The sequence below is a fragment of the Tachyglossus aculeatus genome, chromosome 17 (genome assembly GCF_015852505.1).
Source record: "Tachyglossus aculeatus isolate mTacAcu1 chromosome 17, mTacAcu1.pri, whole genome shotgun sequence".
Classification (NCBI taxonomy): Eukaryota; Metazoa; Chordata; class Mammalia; order Monotremata; family Tachyglossidae; genus Tachyglossus; species Tachyglossus aculeatus.
Window position 1 is genome coordinate 26,203,326 of NC_052082.1, and position 18,693 is coordinate 26,222,018.

Sequence of the window (18,693 nt, forward strand, 5' to 3'; positions counted from 1 at the left end):
AAGGATTTATGAGAATACAATGGAGTTAGTAGACATGGTTTCTGCTCCAATACAGGAAGGAATCTGGTTGTTCATGGACTCAAAGTAGACCAATTGATCTCACTGCAAGCTCAACTTCCTGTCCTATTTGTTCCTACCACTTCTTTCCAAACTCCGCCTCACCTCCAATCCTCTCCTTGACCCCATCCAATCCAAGGAAAATCCCCTCTTAAAGGTCATGAATATCACCCTTCTTTCCAAATTCAGTGGCCTCCACTCCAATCTGAATACATGTTCTCCTCAACCACTCAGTCTCAGTTCTGGGTGCCTTTCTATTCTCCATCTACACCCACTTCCTTGGAACACTCATTTGCTTCCATCACTGCAATGACCATAACTATGTGGATGATTCCCACATCTGCCTCACCAACTCTGACATCTCCTTCCCTGGAACCTTCTCATTTCCTCTACTTGGATGTCTTGCTGACACCTCCCAACTTAATATATCCAAAATACAACTCCTCTTCCTACCCAAACCCTGTCCTTCCCATGAATTTCCCCATCACTGGAAACAGCACCACCATCCTCCCTGTCTCACAATCCTATAACCTTGGCATTATCCCTAGTTCATCTTTCACACAACCCACATAATCAATATTTTACTATCCTGTTGGTTCTGCCTTCACAAAACCTTTAGAATTCCATCACTTTCTCTCCTTCTAAACTGCTACCATTCTGTTCTAAGGACTTAAATTCCATCTTCATTACTGCATCAGCCTCCTCATTGACATCCATGCCTTCTATCTCTTTGCTCTCTAGTCCCTATTTCACTTTGCAGCATCATTCAGATCATGCCTTCCCTCTCCCTGCTTCCTACCACTCCCCTCTCCAGTCTATACTTCACTCTGCTACATAAATCATTTTTCTGATATATATTTTTCACTCTCTAAAAACCTCCAAGAGTTGTCCATCCAACTCCGTATCAAATAGAATCTCCATACCATAGGTTTTAAGGCATTCATTCAGCTCTTCCCTTTCTACCTTACCTTCCTTGCTAATCTCTTAGTGCTTGCCAGCCTAAACACCCTGCTTCTCTAACCCCTAACCTCTTCACTGTATCTAGATCCCAAATGTCTTTCTGCCAATGCCCTGCCCACATATCCTCCTTCTGGTTTGGAACTTTCTGCCACTTCATATGCGACATATCACCACGCTCCCCATTTGGACTGTGTCCAGCCCAATTTGCTTGCATCCACCCCAATGCTTAGAACAGTGCAAGGAACATAATAAGATCTTAACAAATACCGCTATTATTATCATCATTATTTGAGGCCCTACTAAAATCGTATCTTCTCTGAAAGGCCATCTTAACTTGTCTCTTCCCAGGCCATCCTAACTTATCTTCCCCCCCCCCCCCCCCCACCCTATTCATCCGACCCTCAGCCTCACCTCTGCTTTGGTGTGAACCCTAATAAACATTTTGATACACTAGCCCTACAGCATTTAAATCCATATCTTTATACTGATACTTTCTTATCTAAAACTTATTTCAATTTATGTCATCCTCTAAACTTTAAGCAACGTTTGTGCATGGCTTATTCATTCATTCAATCATATTTATTGAGCTCTCACTGTATACAGAGCACCCTAAGCACTCAGGAGAGTACCATATCACAATAAATAGAAACATTCCTTGCCCACAGTGATCTTACAGTCTAGAGATCAAGTCAAGATTTCTACCTACACTAGGTCATGATATTTTCAATGACCTGAACACTGAGGAGTTCAACTTACATTCAGAAAACCACAGTAATTAGTAAAGTCTTTGGAAAGCTTTATCACAAAAGCTAGTTACTCCATGGGTGACTGCATAATTATTACCTCAATTTTAATTTTAATGAAATGACACCAAAAGACTTGACCGTAACAAGGAAATTCCCATTTTCCTTCTCTGGCTCTTTCACCCCCTTATTAAAAGAAGAACTTGGTCTTAGAGTATGAGTTAGCAAAATAGGCCATCTCCATTTTTTCATTTGAGAAAATAAACTAAATTTCAAATAACTGAATTCTCCCTTTCCCACAAAAAACCACACCGTGAATCCCAAAGCCAAATTAGGGTCATGTCAACAACTCTATTATATTCAATCAATAGTATTGACTGCTTCCTATGTAGAGAATACTATACTAAATATTTGGAAGAGTCTTTTCTTACGCTGTCTAGTCGTTTCTGAGCCATAACGACTCCATGGACACATCTCTACCAAAACACCCCACCTCTATCTGCAATCGTTCTGGTAGCGTATCCATAGAGTTATCTTGGTAAAAATACAAAAATGGTTTATCATTGCCTCCTTCCGTGCATTAAACTTGAGACTCTGCCCCCAACACTCTCCCATGACGCTGCTGCCCAGCATAGGTAAATTTTGACTTGTGGCCTTCCACGTGCTAGCCACTACCCAACCTAGGAATGGAATAGGTGCTAAGCGCTTAGTACAGTGCTCTGCACATAGTAAGCGCTCAATAAATACAATTGATGATGATGCCTTGCTCGACTCCCCCCTCTTGCCACCCACCCTCACCAATAGCCAAGACTGACAGAGTACTGGAAACTCACCAGGTGTGATTCTGAGAGGGTACTTGGAAGGGTATAATGCACTGTAGTTGGCAGACATGATCCCTGAACCACAATGAGCTCATACTCTAAGTGGAGACAGACATTCAAATTAATTACAGATGGGGAAAATGACAAAGGTAAGGGATACGTCCATAAAGGAGGCAGAGCTGAGGGTGGGGTGAGTTATCAAATGTTTAAGGGGTGCATTCATTCATTCAATCGTATTTATTGAGAGCTTACTGTGTGCAGAGAACTGGACTAAGTGCTTGGGAAGTACAAGTTGGCAACATATAGAGACGGTCACTACCCAACAACGAGCTCACATTCTAGAAGGGGGAGACCGACAACAAAACCAAACATGTGGACAGGTGTCATCAGAATAAATATAAGTAAATCTAGATGCACATCATTAACAAAATAGTAAATATGTACAAGTAAAATAGAGTAATAAATCTGTACAAACATATATACAGGTGCTGTGGGGAGGGGAAGGAGGTAGGGCGGGGGGGATGGGAAGGAGGAAAGGAAAACGGGGGCTCAAGCTGGGAAGGCCTCCTGGAGGAGGTGAGCTCTCAGGGTGCAGAATCAAATGCTTAAGAGGTGTGGAAGGGAAGAAAAATATGGGAAATGAAGGCTTAGATAAGGAAAGCCTCAGAGGAGATGTGAATTAAAGAGGGTTTTGAAGATGGGGAGAGTAGTGGTCTGTCAGTTATGAAACAGGAAGAAGTTCAAGACAGAAGGAGCGCATTGTCAAAGAGTCAGCGGAGAGACGGATGAGAAGTAGGTATGGTATTCTCTCAAGTTCTTAGTACAGTGCTCTACATATGTTCAGTGCTCAATAAATACTATTGATGCATTGACTGATGAAGAACAGAATTGCCCAGAGGATATGGTTGAAACAGTCTAATGAAGTCATTGGTACCCAAGCCATTCCACTATCCTGATTTCTATACTATGCAGCTATCAATAGGCACCCACTCACTTGGCTTTCCTTTCTCTATGGGTGCATACTCAGGGGGCCTTGGTTCATCCTGTTCCTGCCATTTCTCGCTCATCTTGAGCAATCCCTAAGGGCTCCATGCACTCTTTTCACTAATCCCAGAACCTTATCCCTTGTCTGTCCTTCCTTTGATCTTTTGAAAATCTTCCACTGCTAGTTTCTTGTATTTTATCTAATGCGCTTCTTACAATGTGATTGATAAATACTAAACAATAACAACTTCAAAACTCTTTGGTAAAATCAGGAGTCAACCATGGCTCTGAAATCAGCACTTATCTTACTAACATTATAATGCATTCACGTCTAAAGTGCACTATTTTGGAAAAAGTTGTGTTATAATAATAATGGCATTTGTTAAGCGCTTACTATGTGTTATGTTTTTGAATAACTCAATGGGTAAAAATAAAATAAGGAAGAAAATACTTATAGCTTTCTCACAAGCAACAGAAGTCAATAGATCTTCATGATAGGCTCTTCAAGCCTATATGAAAGATCAATATTAAGGCATTTACCTGTGGAGTTTTCAACACAGAACCATAGATTTTAACTTCTTGGCCCAGTTTCCTTTTTCCAAATTACACCTCCCGTGGTGCATAACTGAAACAGATCATGCGGCTCACATAACGATAACCCATTTTTTAGAACACCGGAATTGAGAAAAGGAAAGAAGGGAGTTCACATCTCTCCTCCAGTCATTCAAGATGCCTTTATTTTCATCAAATGACATGTTTTTCATAAATAATGCATTCAAATGAACATTGGAAAACAGGCATAATTTCAATCTTATAGTCCCAACCCCAGGGAAAGGTAAAAACCAAGGGGCTTAAAACCCATTTTGACCTCTACTGAACGATGGCTCTGCTATTGCTAGCACTGTAGTTCATTTTTTCTGTCTCCACTTTCATTAATCAATTAAGGTTCTATGAATTGGAGACCCTAAAGATAACAGATAACACAACCATCTGCTGCTCCCAAACCACAGTTGGCCCCGTTTACCTAATCCCTCTATGGAATAGGCCAGAAAGAGAATAGAAAATACAGGGTTACAGTTATCCACACTTTATAACATTAGCTGCAAAACTGAATCAGCGGAAGTACATTCTTCTTATGTACAACAAGCATGAAATTTAACACTCAGGGAACAACCCACAGTGCTATATCATGCCAGGATTCTTGTTCAATCCATCAACAGCATGAGTTCTTACTGTGTGCAGAGCACTGTTTGAAGTGCCTACCTAGCTGGATCAATGACATTTCTGGTTTTGAGAATACCCCAGAGATGGGATGATTTGGGGGCCCTGCAAGAGGTGTTGGATCTACTCCACAACAGCCTAAATCCCCCTGGACTAGCTTTACCTCCCTAATTCAGTCCCTGACTCAAGCAGACAAAAGTTCAGGGTCACCCAAACTTCAGCTGGCTTGCTGGGAGAAAAGGAATGAAAATCAGTCTTGTTAGATATACATCCAAACTAAGGTTATTTCCAAACAAATTCAGAGACAACAAATGCTATTTAAATGTGTATTTCAGAGTGCAGACTTGGTTCACAATTACCATTAATACAAGTATACCCCTTAACCTAAATAACATTAATACAAGTATAGAAAAGCAGCGTGGCTCAGTGGAACAAGCATAGGCTTGGGAGGCTTGGGAGTCAGAGGCTCAAATCCCGCCTTCGCTACTTGTCTGCTGTGTGACTTTGGGCAAGTCACTTCACTTCTCTGGGCCTCAGTTACCTCATCTGGAAAATGGGGATTAAGACTGTGAGCCCCATGTGGGACAACCTGATTACCTAGTATCTCCTCCAGTGCTTAGAACAGTGCTTGGCACATAGTAAGCACTTAAATACCATTATCATCATTATTATTATTATTATATCCATTCTTTACAGTGGTGGTAGTGAAACTATTTGCAATCAAGAACCCAATTGACAACACTACATGTCACAGAATTCTTTAACCTAGATAGCATATTGTCAAAAGATGTAAAATAGGCAAGGTTTTTGCCTTCCATCTTGATTAGTACAGTGCTCTGCACATAGTAAAAGTTCAATAAATACAATTGAATGAATTAATGAATTTTATTTTTAATCATTAAGCAGCTAGGATGGAGCTGCTCTAAAAATCATGATGTCTGCAGTAGCTTCAGCTCTCAAAGTCATGAAGAAACCTGATGACTGCTACTGGGCCTGAGTTTTGATGCTACGTTGCTAGCTCACTCTACAGGATATTTGCCTTCTTGATTTGTCTACTGAAAATTATTGTTAAAAGAAACAGTAATTGAGGTGCTGTACATAACAGTTGTGCCACACTTCAATAATAATAACAATGGTATTTGTTAAATGTTTATTATCTGCCAGGTACTGTACTACGCGCTGGGGTGGATACAAGCAAATCAGGTTGGACAAAGTCCCTGTCCCACGTGGGGCTCACAGACTCAATACCCAGTTTACGGATGAGGTCACTGAGGCACAGAAAAGTAAAATGAATTGCTCAATGTCACACAGCAGACAAGTGGTAGAGCCGGGATTAGAACCCATTACCTTCAGACTCATGGGTTTGTGCTCTATCCATTACACCACGCTGCTTCGCTTATACTTCTTGTTCTCATGCTTCTAATTCTTCAATATGCTGCTGGGGCTGGTTAACTGCATGGACTGCTGTAAACCCAGTCAGGCACAGCTAATTAGGCTAGATTGGAAGGGAATGTCCCCAACACAGAAATCCAGTGTCCCCCATTCACTCACAAAGAGGGTCATAAACCCTCAACTACCTGACTGGAATACAAGTCAGGAGACAGAACACTTTAATAAACTGCCCCTTTCCAACAGAACCAATAAACATAAACATGGAGGAATGGGCCGGAATGGGTGAATGGTGAAGGATGGCATTTAAGGACTTTGGTGAAGATGTAACTACATCCAGGACGATGAGTCTCAGCTTACACATTGCACCAAGATTTAAACTGAAGCCACAGTAATGACTCATTTGAGCAGAGAGCCTCAAATCTGGGACGGAGAGTTATTGGTAGACGTATATCATCGAATCTGTACGAACAACCTAAAAATTTCCAATCTAGTACATTTTTAGGAGGAAGAAAAAAAAGTAGTTTCAATTGTAATTAGATAGTAGAAGAGAGAAAAATCAAAGACATAGGAACGGTGGTTAGAATTCCCTTTTAACACATTAATATTGTGGTCAGAGTTCCCAAGTAGGTTGTTAAAATGGCAACATGGCTAAGGTAACAGCAGATGTATGTTGCAACTAAAAATTAAATGAAGTAGAGAATTCAGATGAGACGACTGCTCAATGAGGAGGAAAAATAATGAACCACACATCTGCTTAAATAGATGAGTTACCTGAACAAATCTCATCAAGAGATAGAATGGAAGATTTGAAAATGGTAAATACGAAGAAACTAATCTTTCTTTGAGGAAGGACAATTGGAAAAAGGTTCAATGCCAATTTTTCATTAAAAAACAAACACTAAGGAAATAAAATAATGGTTGTTTTTGAGACCCCAAACAATACACTGGGCAATTCAGAAAAATGAGCTGCAAGACAAGTCAATTTGAAACTAAGAATCCTGATACAATTGGGACATAAAAGTCTAGCTATGGAATTTCAAATGATTTTCTTAAACAATAGGTTCTATATTTGCCATTGTAGTGTTTTGTATTTTTTTTTTTCATTTTCTCAGGAAAGTTGCTTCAGATTGTTACTCTTTTGGAAATCAATTTTGGAAGTATGATTTAGCATACTTTTTTTTTTACAAAAATTACAAATATTTTATCAACATTCAGACATATTTCTCTGCTATTATCCTTGATGCAGGGTTATTTCTTTTATTTTGTATTATACAGTTCTTTGAACACACCTGGCGTGAGGGCACCACAATCCCTCCCTAATGACATCCCCAGCTCCCTCCAAACACCTACATCCACTCACCCTCCCACTTTTCCACTTCCCCATCCTGAAGCAAGCTCCCACTTTGCCATGCTTAATGTGTCCAGACCCCCATGCACCATAAAACTATCACTCCATCTCCCTTCTTCCCAATACTTTACAAACTCTTCAAATGGATTGTTTCCAACAGATCAATTGCTTCCACTCCCTCTCAATCAATCAAGGGTATTAACTGTGTGCTTACTGTACAAAGAACACTGAACTAAACACCTGGGAGAGTGCAGTGAAACAGAGTTGGTAGATACATTCCCAATCCACAAGGAGCTTACAGCCTAGAGTGGGAAACAGATATTAAAATTAGGGATAATTGTGAATATGTACATAAGTGTTGACAAGCAGTCCCAAGGGTATAAATGATTTGGGCAGGACATGGAAGACTTATTTATATTAATACTCATACACATAGTTCAAGAAGGATAATACCCTTTTCCAGGATTCAGAATGCCAGTCAGTTCCTGAAGAGAAACTACGCTGACCTGCATTTACCATAACCTGTACCTACCATTGTATCAAGGCCCCCTTACCAACCATCCTGTTTGTCCCCGTGTTTTTTTTTTTTTTTTAGGCAGAACTACTTGTTTCATTGACTCAAATTCTACTTAGATCTGCTTAAAATAAAAACTGAGTTTTGAATAAAAAGTTCCTTAAAAGGGTAGAAAGCAGATAGTGAAAATCTCAGGGAAAGAGACTCCATCCTGGACTATGGATCTAAGAAAATGAATTAATTATTATGAAATCCATTACTCTAAGTATCTTTACTTAGCACTGAAGCAGTGTGGCTCAGTGGAAAGAGCCCGGGCTTTGGAGTCAAAGGTCATGGGTTCAAGCCCCGGCTCCACCAATTGTCAGCTGTGTGACTTTGGGCAAGTCACTTAACTTCTCCGTGCCTCAGTTACCTCATCTGTAAAATGGGGATTAAGACTGTGAGCCCCCTGAGAGACAACCTGATCACCTTGTAACCTCCCCAGTGCTTAGAACAGTGATTTGCACATAGTAAGTGCTTAATAAATGCCAGTATTATTATTATTATTTACTTGTAGAGTGTTGGCTACAGTGGATGTGAAATAAATGGTGTCCTGAGAGCCTGATGGTGATGGACTGAACAAATCAGAAGGATTGTTTTCTGGAAAGTGTCTCCCCAACAGGACAGAATTCATCCTCTCATCCTTTCCAAAACTTTTCTGAGGCTGGAGACATTCATTCAACAAAATCTGTTGAACATACACTATACTGAATACTATATTTGAAAAACTGTGTCACCTTGCTTTCATGGACAAGTTCATTTATTTCAAAATGATTTCCTTGCTACATGTCCTAAGTTTAAAAAAAGTTTCCATTCAGGAAAGATAACAAAGTTTTCAGTTTTTCAGTTTTATAAAGTTTATTGAACATTCAATCGTATTTATTGAGCGCTTACTGTGTGCAAAGCACTGTACTAAGCACTTGAGAAGTACAAGTTGGCAACATATAAAGTTGGCAAATTAAATTTTAATATTGCTAATCTGGAAGTGCAGTCCTTTACCAAATACATTTAAATAGAGGTTTATCATCTGTTTAAAAGGTAGCTTCAGGACTGATTGGTTGATATCTCCAAACAAGCATAGCATGAGTAGTTCTTCAAGTTTCAGTAAAAATAAAGTATAATTTGACAAGTAAACTTTAAAAAAAAATACAGTGTTGGTAATTCTCACCTACTATAACAATGTAACAAAGTATAACAATGTAAATACTTTAAATTAAATCAATACTTCCCATTCTCTATGCAATAACACAAACTTGAATAAGACTGCTCCTTCTTGGAAAGGACAAATTTCTGTATTCCAATAATCTAATCTAGAAACAGTATAATGAATTCTTCTAGCAGATGTCCATTTTAAGAGCTTTCATGTTCACATATTCATTAGAATTTAGCAGTCAACTTGTTAAATGAATTGGGACTAATCCAGGATTCAGGTGTTTAACTAAGATCTATTATCTCATATTTATGTATCATATTAGTAATTTCCTTATTACAAATTTGCAAACTCCAAGTGCAAACATCAAAGGAAAACTGATAACATGTCTTTCATAAATATTTCTCACTATGAAAACAGTGTGTGAATATCAAAAAATATAACTAATGCTATTTTAATAAAATTTTAGATGCATTTAAGTGAAATACAAATTATTCCCTAAGAACAATTTCCCAGTGCTTTGGGCAAGAGAGGAAAGGCCCTTCCAAGACCCATCCAAAGCCTACTGTGAGTTAGTTTCACAGTTACTAAACTCCTTTACAGATGATTATACATTAATTGATGTGGTTTGCTTCACACTGACAGTTGATTTTTCTAAATCAAAAGGCCAATAGCAAAGTAAATTTGTTATTCTATATATGCTAGGAAACAGCCTCCCATTGAATTAACTCAGATAAGCTAGTAGTTACATTAGATAACCACCCCAAGTAATTAAATGCATTTCCAATACTTTCTTTTCCCATATCAAAAAAGAGCTACATACTTCAAGTTTTGCAATTATAAATGTGCATGTATGATGGCTGATTTTCCAACATATTATGCAATAGTAAAAGAAAGCAGATATTTCCAATATGGTGAATGATGATTATATTTATATTATATATTATATATTATATTATATATAATAATGATATATAATTGTTAAGCACTTATGTGCCAGGCACTGTACTAAGCACTGGGGTAGATACAAGCTAATCAGGTTGGACACAGTCCCTGTGCCATGTGAAGCTCATCGTCTTGATCCCCATTTTACAGATAAGGTAACAAACACAGAGAAGTTCAGTGACTTATCCAAGGTCACACAGCAGACAAGTGGTGGAGATGGGATTAAAACCCATGACATTCCAACTCCCAGGCCCATGCTCTATCCACTATGCCTCGCTGCTTCCCATATGCATGCATATGATGAATAGCAAAAGCCCCAAAACTTTAAATTCAGTGCTGTGGACCAGTCAATGCAAACACTTTTTTAAGTTTGTATTCCATTTAAATGACTCACAATTAGAGAAGACAGTGTGGTTATGGAATAGCAAAATGTTTTGTTGGTTGGTGACGCATTGCTAGCCAACCCTGAGATACCCAGTTCCTATCACACTTGCTGACCTGTTAAGCTCCTATATATCTTTTCCAGAATCCTAAAAACAAATGTAGTCATAACCATAAAGTATCAAATATTATCCCTTCCCCCCCATGTCTTACATTTTTCTCTTCTGAAAAATCCAATATCAACAGAAGACCAAATCTATACTCAAATAACCCATGTTCCAACAACTGATGATGGATTATGTTGTGAGCCCACTGTTGGGTAGGGACCGTCTCTATATGTTGCCAACTTGTACTTCCCAAGCGCTTAGTACAGTGCTCTGCACACAGTAAGCACTCAATAAATACGATTGAATAAATGAATGAGTTTACTTATACTGCTTCTTAAAAAGTACAGATTCTGTGGCCATTTAAACTATTTTTACACAACAAAAGGAAATATAGTAATTTGCTATGTTCATTGCTTTTTGCAAACAAGAGGCAGGTAACGCTATTTCTAAGTAGTGGGTCATTAACTCTGTGCTATCTAACAGCACTCAGCAGTTAGCAAAACGTTAACACCTGACATTGCATCACTGGATGAAAATTAGTTGTTATATTATTCTTACAGATAAATGATGAGATAGGTTCTCTTTTTATGCTCTGAACCTTGCTTCAAAGAGCCTCTATTAAGAAAAATAACACTTCTGAGAAAGTTTGCCTGGAAAGTATCAGTGTATTAATAGACAATTTAGGAAGTAATGTTACTCAATCAAAGGGATAAAAGAAAAAAAAAAAAAACTGTTGGACCTGGCATTATCATCAGGTAAAAACATATCAGATTTGAAGGTAAACCTAAGCATGGAAGTGCTTTTCTACTTAACTTGTGGTCATGGTCATAATAAAGAAAGGGTCGGCATTACCAAAAAATCCTTCATTACTACTATGAAATTATGGGCACATATCTGGTTATGTGCCCTTGAGTAAAATCTCTGGGAAACAGACCATATATTTGAAAGATGCTGAGGTCCAAATCAATCCAAGAGTGAGTCTTAAAATAGTGCCACAATAACTGCACTAAACTAGGCAAGTTTGGAAAATTTGCAAGGTTTATTGAAACGAAATGATGGAAGAAAAAAAAAAAAAGCCGTATACTTAATGTCCCCGTATGCTAGAAGATACTCAGGTATCAACTGCATTCTCAGTTTTCATTCCACCCTCCTTTATTTGTCAAGTAGCAACACATTTGAATAGCATAACCTTAACTGAACCTAGCAAGTCTCCTTCCTCAAGTACCAAGGGGACCCGGAGATACACATTTTGGCAACTGTTCCAAGGAAATTTTCACCAATCCCAGTTTATGTGTCTAGAAATACCAGATACTCTTTCCAAGGGCTTGGCCAAATACTTTTCTGGGCTCCTGGGAGTGGTCCTGGGCTACTGCAGTTGAAACTGAGCCATTGGGCATCTCCAGCGGCCAAAAACGTAAAATAAATGAAGAAAACAGACTGGAGGAAAATTTCATGCTCCATTTCTCAAGGAGAGAAGTGTATGTGTGTCTTTTAAACTTGATGCAATTTTCTTACTGCTGAAAATTAAGCATTTCATAACTAATCACGGTGCCATGTGTTTTATGAGATAAAATGAAGAAAAAAACACAGTGCAAGCCAACTAATATCACATAATCCTAACGGGTCTGACTTCCATTTAGCTGTCAGGGAAGCAGCAAACCTCCCAGAAGGGCTCTGAGGTTTATTAAGAAGGTGAATTTGGCAGCTTCTGCTTTTTGACGTGTGTTATTTTTAATTGCTAATGATAGGAAGCATGGTAGTTCACATGTCTAAAGCTCGCCGGATGAGGAAATGGCTTGCTCTGGGATTCCTGCTACTTATTGCGACAGTGAGGTGCGCTCTTGCAATTCATATGTGCAGATGGTCCAACTGGGTAAGCTAACTTTTGACTTTCATCTTCCATACGTGAGGCACTTCACTAATTAGTAATAACTAGGATATACATCTTTCATGGAGCTCTTCAATTCAAGGTGGGATTCACACACATCCAAATATGACACTAATTAAACTCTAATCCAATTTTCCTATCTACTGATGTTCTCATTCAAAGGGAGTTAGCTCACTTGCAAGAAAGAAAAACTGCTTACCTGAATAATATGCTTCAATTTATCTATAATTTGATTTATTACAGCATCAGTTCCTTTCACCTTCATTTCGGGATTCCCAGATTGAGCTGTGATTCCATTTCCAACTACGTGGTGAGTATAGCTGAGGAAATAAAATAAATAGACCATTTAGAAGCCTGCTGACCAAAGTATTATCTAATTGTCATTGCAAAATCATGAAAGTTGAACAAAGGGCTACATTCACAAATTCACTAAACCAGAACTCGATGGTAACATGCAAGGATTGATAGGCTCAAGACAGGCCATTAGAGGGAAGAATTATATAGGAAGTTAAACCAATCATATTTTCTGTAGCTAAAAAATGTAAAATTGGTCTGGTTGTGCCAGAAAGGCAGAGAGAAAAGGACAGAAATGAAGACATAGAAGGAGGAAGAAAAGAGAGAAACAGATTTAAAGACTGAGAGAGTCACAATTTCAGAAATACACATAAGCCACCACACAACTAATTTGACTTTATGGACTGACGTGTTCCTTGTTTGCAAATTCCCCAAAGGTAGTGAGGAAGCTTATTAAAAGGAGTGTGAGGAGGGAGTTAATCTGCAATAAACAGTGGGGACATTAGGCATGAGTCAGCCAGAAAGAAAGCAGTGTTGTCTAGTGGTTACAACAGGGGAGTCAGAAGGACCTGGGTTATAATTCCACACAGTTTCCCTGCTGTGTGAATTTCGGCAAATAACTTCACTGTGCCTCAGTTATGTCATGTTTAAAATGGAGATTAAGACTGGGAGCCCCTGTGGGTCTTAGATTACATCAGACATGACTAACTTGTATCTATCGCAAAGCTTAGTACAGTGTCTGGCTTGTTCTCTTTACTCATCTCCCACCTTGCCAGCCCCACAACACTTAAGTACATATCTGTAAATTATTTATATTAATGTCTGTCTCCCCCTATAGCTTGCAAACTCATTGTGGGTGGGACTATGTCTGTTATATTGTAGTCTCCCAAGTGCTTAGTACTGCACATAATAAGGGCTCAAATATGATGGACTGACACACAGAAAGCATTTAACAAATGCAATTAAAAAAAGATGGAAAATAAGTGTTGTCGGTTGGGGGAGACAGCAGAGGTACAAGAAAACTGTATGGATCCACTACCAGAATGATTGCAGGTGGACAACAGGACATTCTGAGAGAGATGTGTCCATGGTGTCGCTATGGGTTGGAAATGACTCGACGGCATAAGACAGGATAAGATAAACACTTGGATTTACTTAGTAGCAGTTTGGATGGAAAGCAAAGAACAGATTTTAGTGTTGTGAAAGTTGAACGGAAAGGATTTAGTGAAAGATTTACTATGTTGATTGAATGTGAGAGATAAAATCCAGGATAACACAAGGTTATAGACTTCAGACAGGAAGGATGGTGGTGCTGTCTACGGTGATGGGAAAAATCAGTGAGAACAGGGTTCAAGTGCGAAGATAAGAAGTTCTGTTTTGGATATGTGATATCTGAGGTGTCAGTGGGACATCTAAGTAGAGCGGTCCTGAAATCAGGACCAATGTGAATCTCCAGAGGAGAGACATCATGGCTAGAAATGTAGATTTGGGAACCATCTCAATAGAGACGGTAGCTGAAACCATGGGAGTGAATGAGTTCTCCAAGGGAGTGGGTGTAGATGGAGAACAGATGGGGACCCAGAATTGGACCCTGAGGGACTCCCACTGTTACTGAGTAGGAGGCAGATGAGGAGGCTGCTAAAGACTGATAATGAACCCTGAGGGACTCCCACTGTTACTGAGTAGGAGGCAGATGAGGAGGCTGCTAAATACTGAGAATGAACAGCCAGACAGATAGGGGGAGAACCAAGAGAGGATGGTGACAGTGCAGTCAAGATATGGACACCAAATGGGACATTGTGACTTTGGAAAAACTGAAAGATGTATGTCAAAATATCAGAGGCCTCGGTCAGGGAATGGGACAGACTTGTGGGGAGTTGGGGAGAAGGCTGGTGAGGAGTTATGATGAGAGTGTTGAATTTCAGAGTTCTTGAGGTCCTTGATTGTATAGTGACCAGAGACAGAGAAGCAGCATGGTCTAATTCATTCATTCAATCGTATTTATTGAGCGCTTACTGTGTGCAGAGCACTGTACTAAGGACTTGGGAAGTACAAGTTGGCAACAAATAGAGACAGTCCCTACCCAACTGAAAACTAAATTAGCTAACACAAATTTCTGCCCGATGTTATAGACTATAGGCCTGGGAGTCAGAACGTCATGGGTTCTAATCCCAGCTTCACCATTTGTCTGCTGAGGGACTTTGGACAAATCACTTCACTTCTCTGTGTCTCAGTTACCTCATCTGTAAAATGTGATTAAGACTGTGAGCCCCACTTAGGACAGGGACTGTGTCCAACCCGATTTGCTTTGTAACTACCCCAGCACTTAGTACAGTGCCTGGCACAAAGTGCCTGGCACAAAGCACTTAAATATAATAATAATAATAGTTATTATTATTATTATTAAATTGAACATATGTCCAAGCTGATGAGTTGATGAGGTGTGGTGGAGATTTGTGGAGTTGAGAAGTGAGAGGTAGGGGGCAATGGAAAGACTGTGGGGGAAATCCACATGAATATCGACATTCCCGAGGACCAGTGTAGGGATGGAGCAAGAGAGAAAGAAAAAGGAATGAAATTGGTTAAGAAAACTGTAGGTGGGGCGTGAGGAAGGTGAGAAAGTGAAGGAGTAATTAGATGATAAGTAATTCCTGTGGGAGGTAGAGTCAGGTAATATGAGCTTCAGAGGAAGGGAAAGAGACAAAGGAGAGAAGGATGAGTGGTGAGAAAGTGGTACTGGGGATCAAGATGGAAGCCGACTCTCCCCCCTTTCCCTATCAGTCTTGGGTAGTGAGCAAAGATGAGGCCCTCCTGGGAGAGAGCATGAAGGAGACAGTATCATCTGGGGAGATCCAGGTTTCATTGATGGTGAGGAGGAGCAGTGACTGAATCAGGAACAGGCCTAGGGTGAAGGGAAGCTTCCTCATGATACTAATAATGGTACTTGTTAAGTGCTTACTATGTGCCAAGGCACTGTTCTAAGCGCTAGGGTAGATACAAGGTAATCAGGTTGTCCCACATGGGGCTCACAGTCTTAATCCCCATTTTACAGATGAGGTAACAGGCACAGAGAAGTGAAGTGGCTTGCCCAAGATCACACAGCAGACAAATGGCGGAGCCAGGATCAAAACCCACGTCCTCTGTCTCCTCAGCCTGTGCTCTTTCCACTGAGTCACAAGTGGGGGTTCCACAGGCTGCATTTGGATGGGGTTTTGAGGTAGTGCTGGGAAGGAAGGTTGGGATTGAAGGGACATAGAGAGATCAGTAGTTAAAAAATGAAAATCCAGAGCTGCAGCAGCCTCATCTGGAACAACTGAAGATTAAGTGCAGGTTATTCAGGTGTCTGGTAAAGGACACACCCAGCATCTCCAGCCAGGGGATCTTTAGGGTGAATCACTGATTGGTCCAATAGATGTGTCAAGTCCTGGGCTGTGTTATCACTGGGGTAATGCATTCAGACAGGAGAGATCCCAGCAGCCTGGACCAAATCCTGGAGAGTTCTGAGCTGTCGCTATGGCTAGTTGGTTCCACAGTGAATTGGTGCATTTTGTGCTAGTACCCATTATTTAGGCAAACTCCTTTGAGATACATGATAAGATAAATGAATGCTTTATCCCAGATAGTGATCAATTGTCTCAATTTAAGTTCACCAGTCAATCAGTTGTATTTACTGAGCACTTACCATGTGCAGAGCACTGTACTAAGAGCTTGGAAGAGTACAATATAACTATATGACACATTTCCTGCCTTCACAATGAGCCTAGAGGGGGAGATGGACATCAATATAAATAATATATATATGCATATAATTAAATTTAAATTATATGAGTATAACATATATTTGTTTAAATTACTAGCTCTCCTGATCTTCTGTCCAGAGGGTGGTGCCGGGGAAGAGGGAAGCAGGACTTTCTTTGAAGCCACATAAGAAAGGAGAGTGCACGCGGGGAGCGGACTGTCTACCAGGGAAACATGCAGTTTCCCCTGATATTGAAGCAGTCTATTCCACCTTTTTTTAGTGGTGTTTATTAAGCATGCATTCTGTACCAAACACTGTTCTAAGCCCTGGAATAGTAATTAATAACCTTGGTATTTGTTAAACACTTACTAAGTCTCAATCACTGGTCTAAACACTTGGGTAGATACAGGTTAATCAGGCAGGACAGAGTCCCTGTCTCACATGGACCTCACTGTTTATGTAAGAAGGGGAAGAGATACTGAATCCCCATTTAACAGTTGAGGAAACAGGCACAAATAAGTCTAATGACTTGCCTAAGATCATACTGGCAGCCAGTGGCACAACCTACAATTTAGGACCTCTGACTTCCAAGCCATGCTTTTTCCACTTGGCCATATTGCTTCCCTAATTTACAGCCTAAGGAGAGCCTTGCCTGCACTTAAAATGAAACCAATATTGGCTTCGAAATCAACCCTCAAAACAGAGCGGGACAAAGCAGTCAGCCATTGATCTTCTTATGTCAGGGATGCACAAAACCCAGCTGGAATCCGGGTATATCATTTGGTTTTGCCTTTAGGGGGATTCTTTATAACCTAAGGGAATCAGATCAAAAGCTGTTTTTTCCACCCTCTGGATAAGAGTCTCTGTTCATATAGTCACTGTGATTCTGGAGCTGGGTAATCTGACACTTGGTTCATCTTCCCTCCATTTCCCCTGTCCTCTCCAGGCACAGAGAGGAGGGGAATGGCTGTGTTTACGAAGGGGGACATGTGTGAGCATGGTTACAGCTGTTGGAACAGTGAGGCCACTCTGGTAGGGACAGAAGAACTGAAGTCAGTTTCCCCCTGGTCAGCCTGATCTCTAGAACTGTGGCTAGAGCAGGGCAGCTCTTTCCCCTCCTTTCAAAAGCAGGAAAATGATGCCAACCTAAGCAGCTCTGTCCGGGCTCCTCGGGAGGGTCCATTTCCATACGTGTCAGCCCGCGCTCTGGAGCGATGGTCAGAGTGAGAAAAGTAGGAAGCCCCTTCAGCTCTCTTCTAGACTCTGATCATCTAGCCCTGGCCCCAGGGTGGGTGAAGAGACAAAATGAAAAGCCTTGTAGGCTCCCCCCCACCCTACAATTTCAAGCACTTAGTACAGTACTCTGCACACAGTAAACACTCAATAGATAGGATTGAATGAATTAGTTAAGCACTTACTATGTGCCAGACACTGAACTAAGCGCTGGGGTAGAAACAAGCTAATCAGGTTGAACACAGTCCATGTCCCACTTGGGGCTCACAGTCTTGATCCCTACTTTACAGATGAGGTAACAGGCACAGAAAAGTGAAGTGATTTGCCCTAGATCACAGCAGAGAGGAGGAAGAGTAGGGATTAGAACCCGGGTCCTTCTGACTCTCAAGCCCATGCTCTAACCACAATGCTGAGCTGCTTCTCTTGACAACAAATAAATCTCCTGGTGTCAGCAGTGGTCCGAGACAAGGGTGACCCCTAAGCCAGGAAGCACTACAACCACTCTCCAGCTCCATCACAATTCCATGGAATTGTATAGGGAAAAGGCACCAGGCCGGCATGAGATTGTGCCACATGACTGACAGGGGGAAGTGGCACCATTTTGGGTCAGAGTGCAGCCCCCTTTACTGAGAATTGGTAGAAATGATTGGCTGCCCATACAGCAAGACAGAAAGTACCAACACAGCCTACTAGAAAGACCACAGTTCTGAGAGCCAAGGGCCCAAGTTTCTAGTCCCAACTTTAGCTCCTTTTCTCATGTCTCAGTTTCCTCATCCGTTAAATGCAGATACCTGCTCTCCCTCCCTTTTAGATTATGATCCCCTTGCAAAGCAGAAACTGTGCCTGATCTGATAATCCTATATGTCCCTGGTACTTA

The 18,693-nt window shown here is 40.5% G+C and overlaps 1 protein-coding gene across 1 annotated transcript in view; it reads right to left on the minus strand.

The window, feature by feature from the left end:
• The window catches only part of GPC5 (glypican 5), an 809,030-nt gene that overhangs the window by 536,476 nt on the left and 253,861 nt on the right, over positions 1 to 18,693 (minus strand). Inside the window, exon 6 of the mRNA XM_038758802.1 lies at positions 12,750 to 12,870. Coding sequence (XP_038614730.1) covers positions 12,750 to 12,870 — 121 coding nt within the window. The remainder of the gene's footprint in view (positions 1 to 12,749; positions 12,871 to 18,693) is intronic.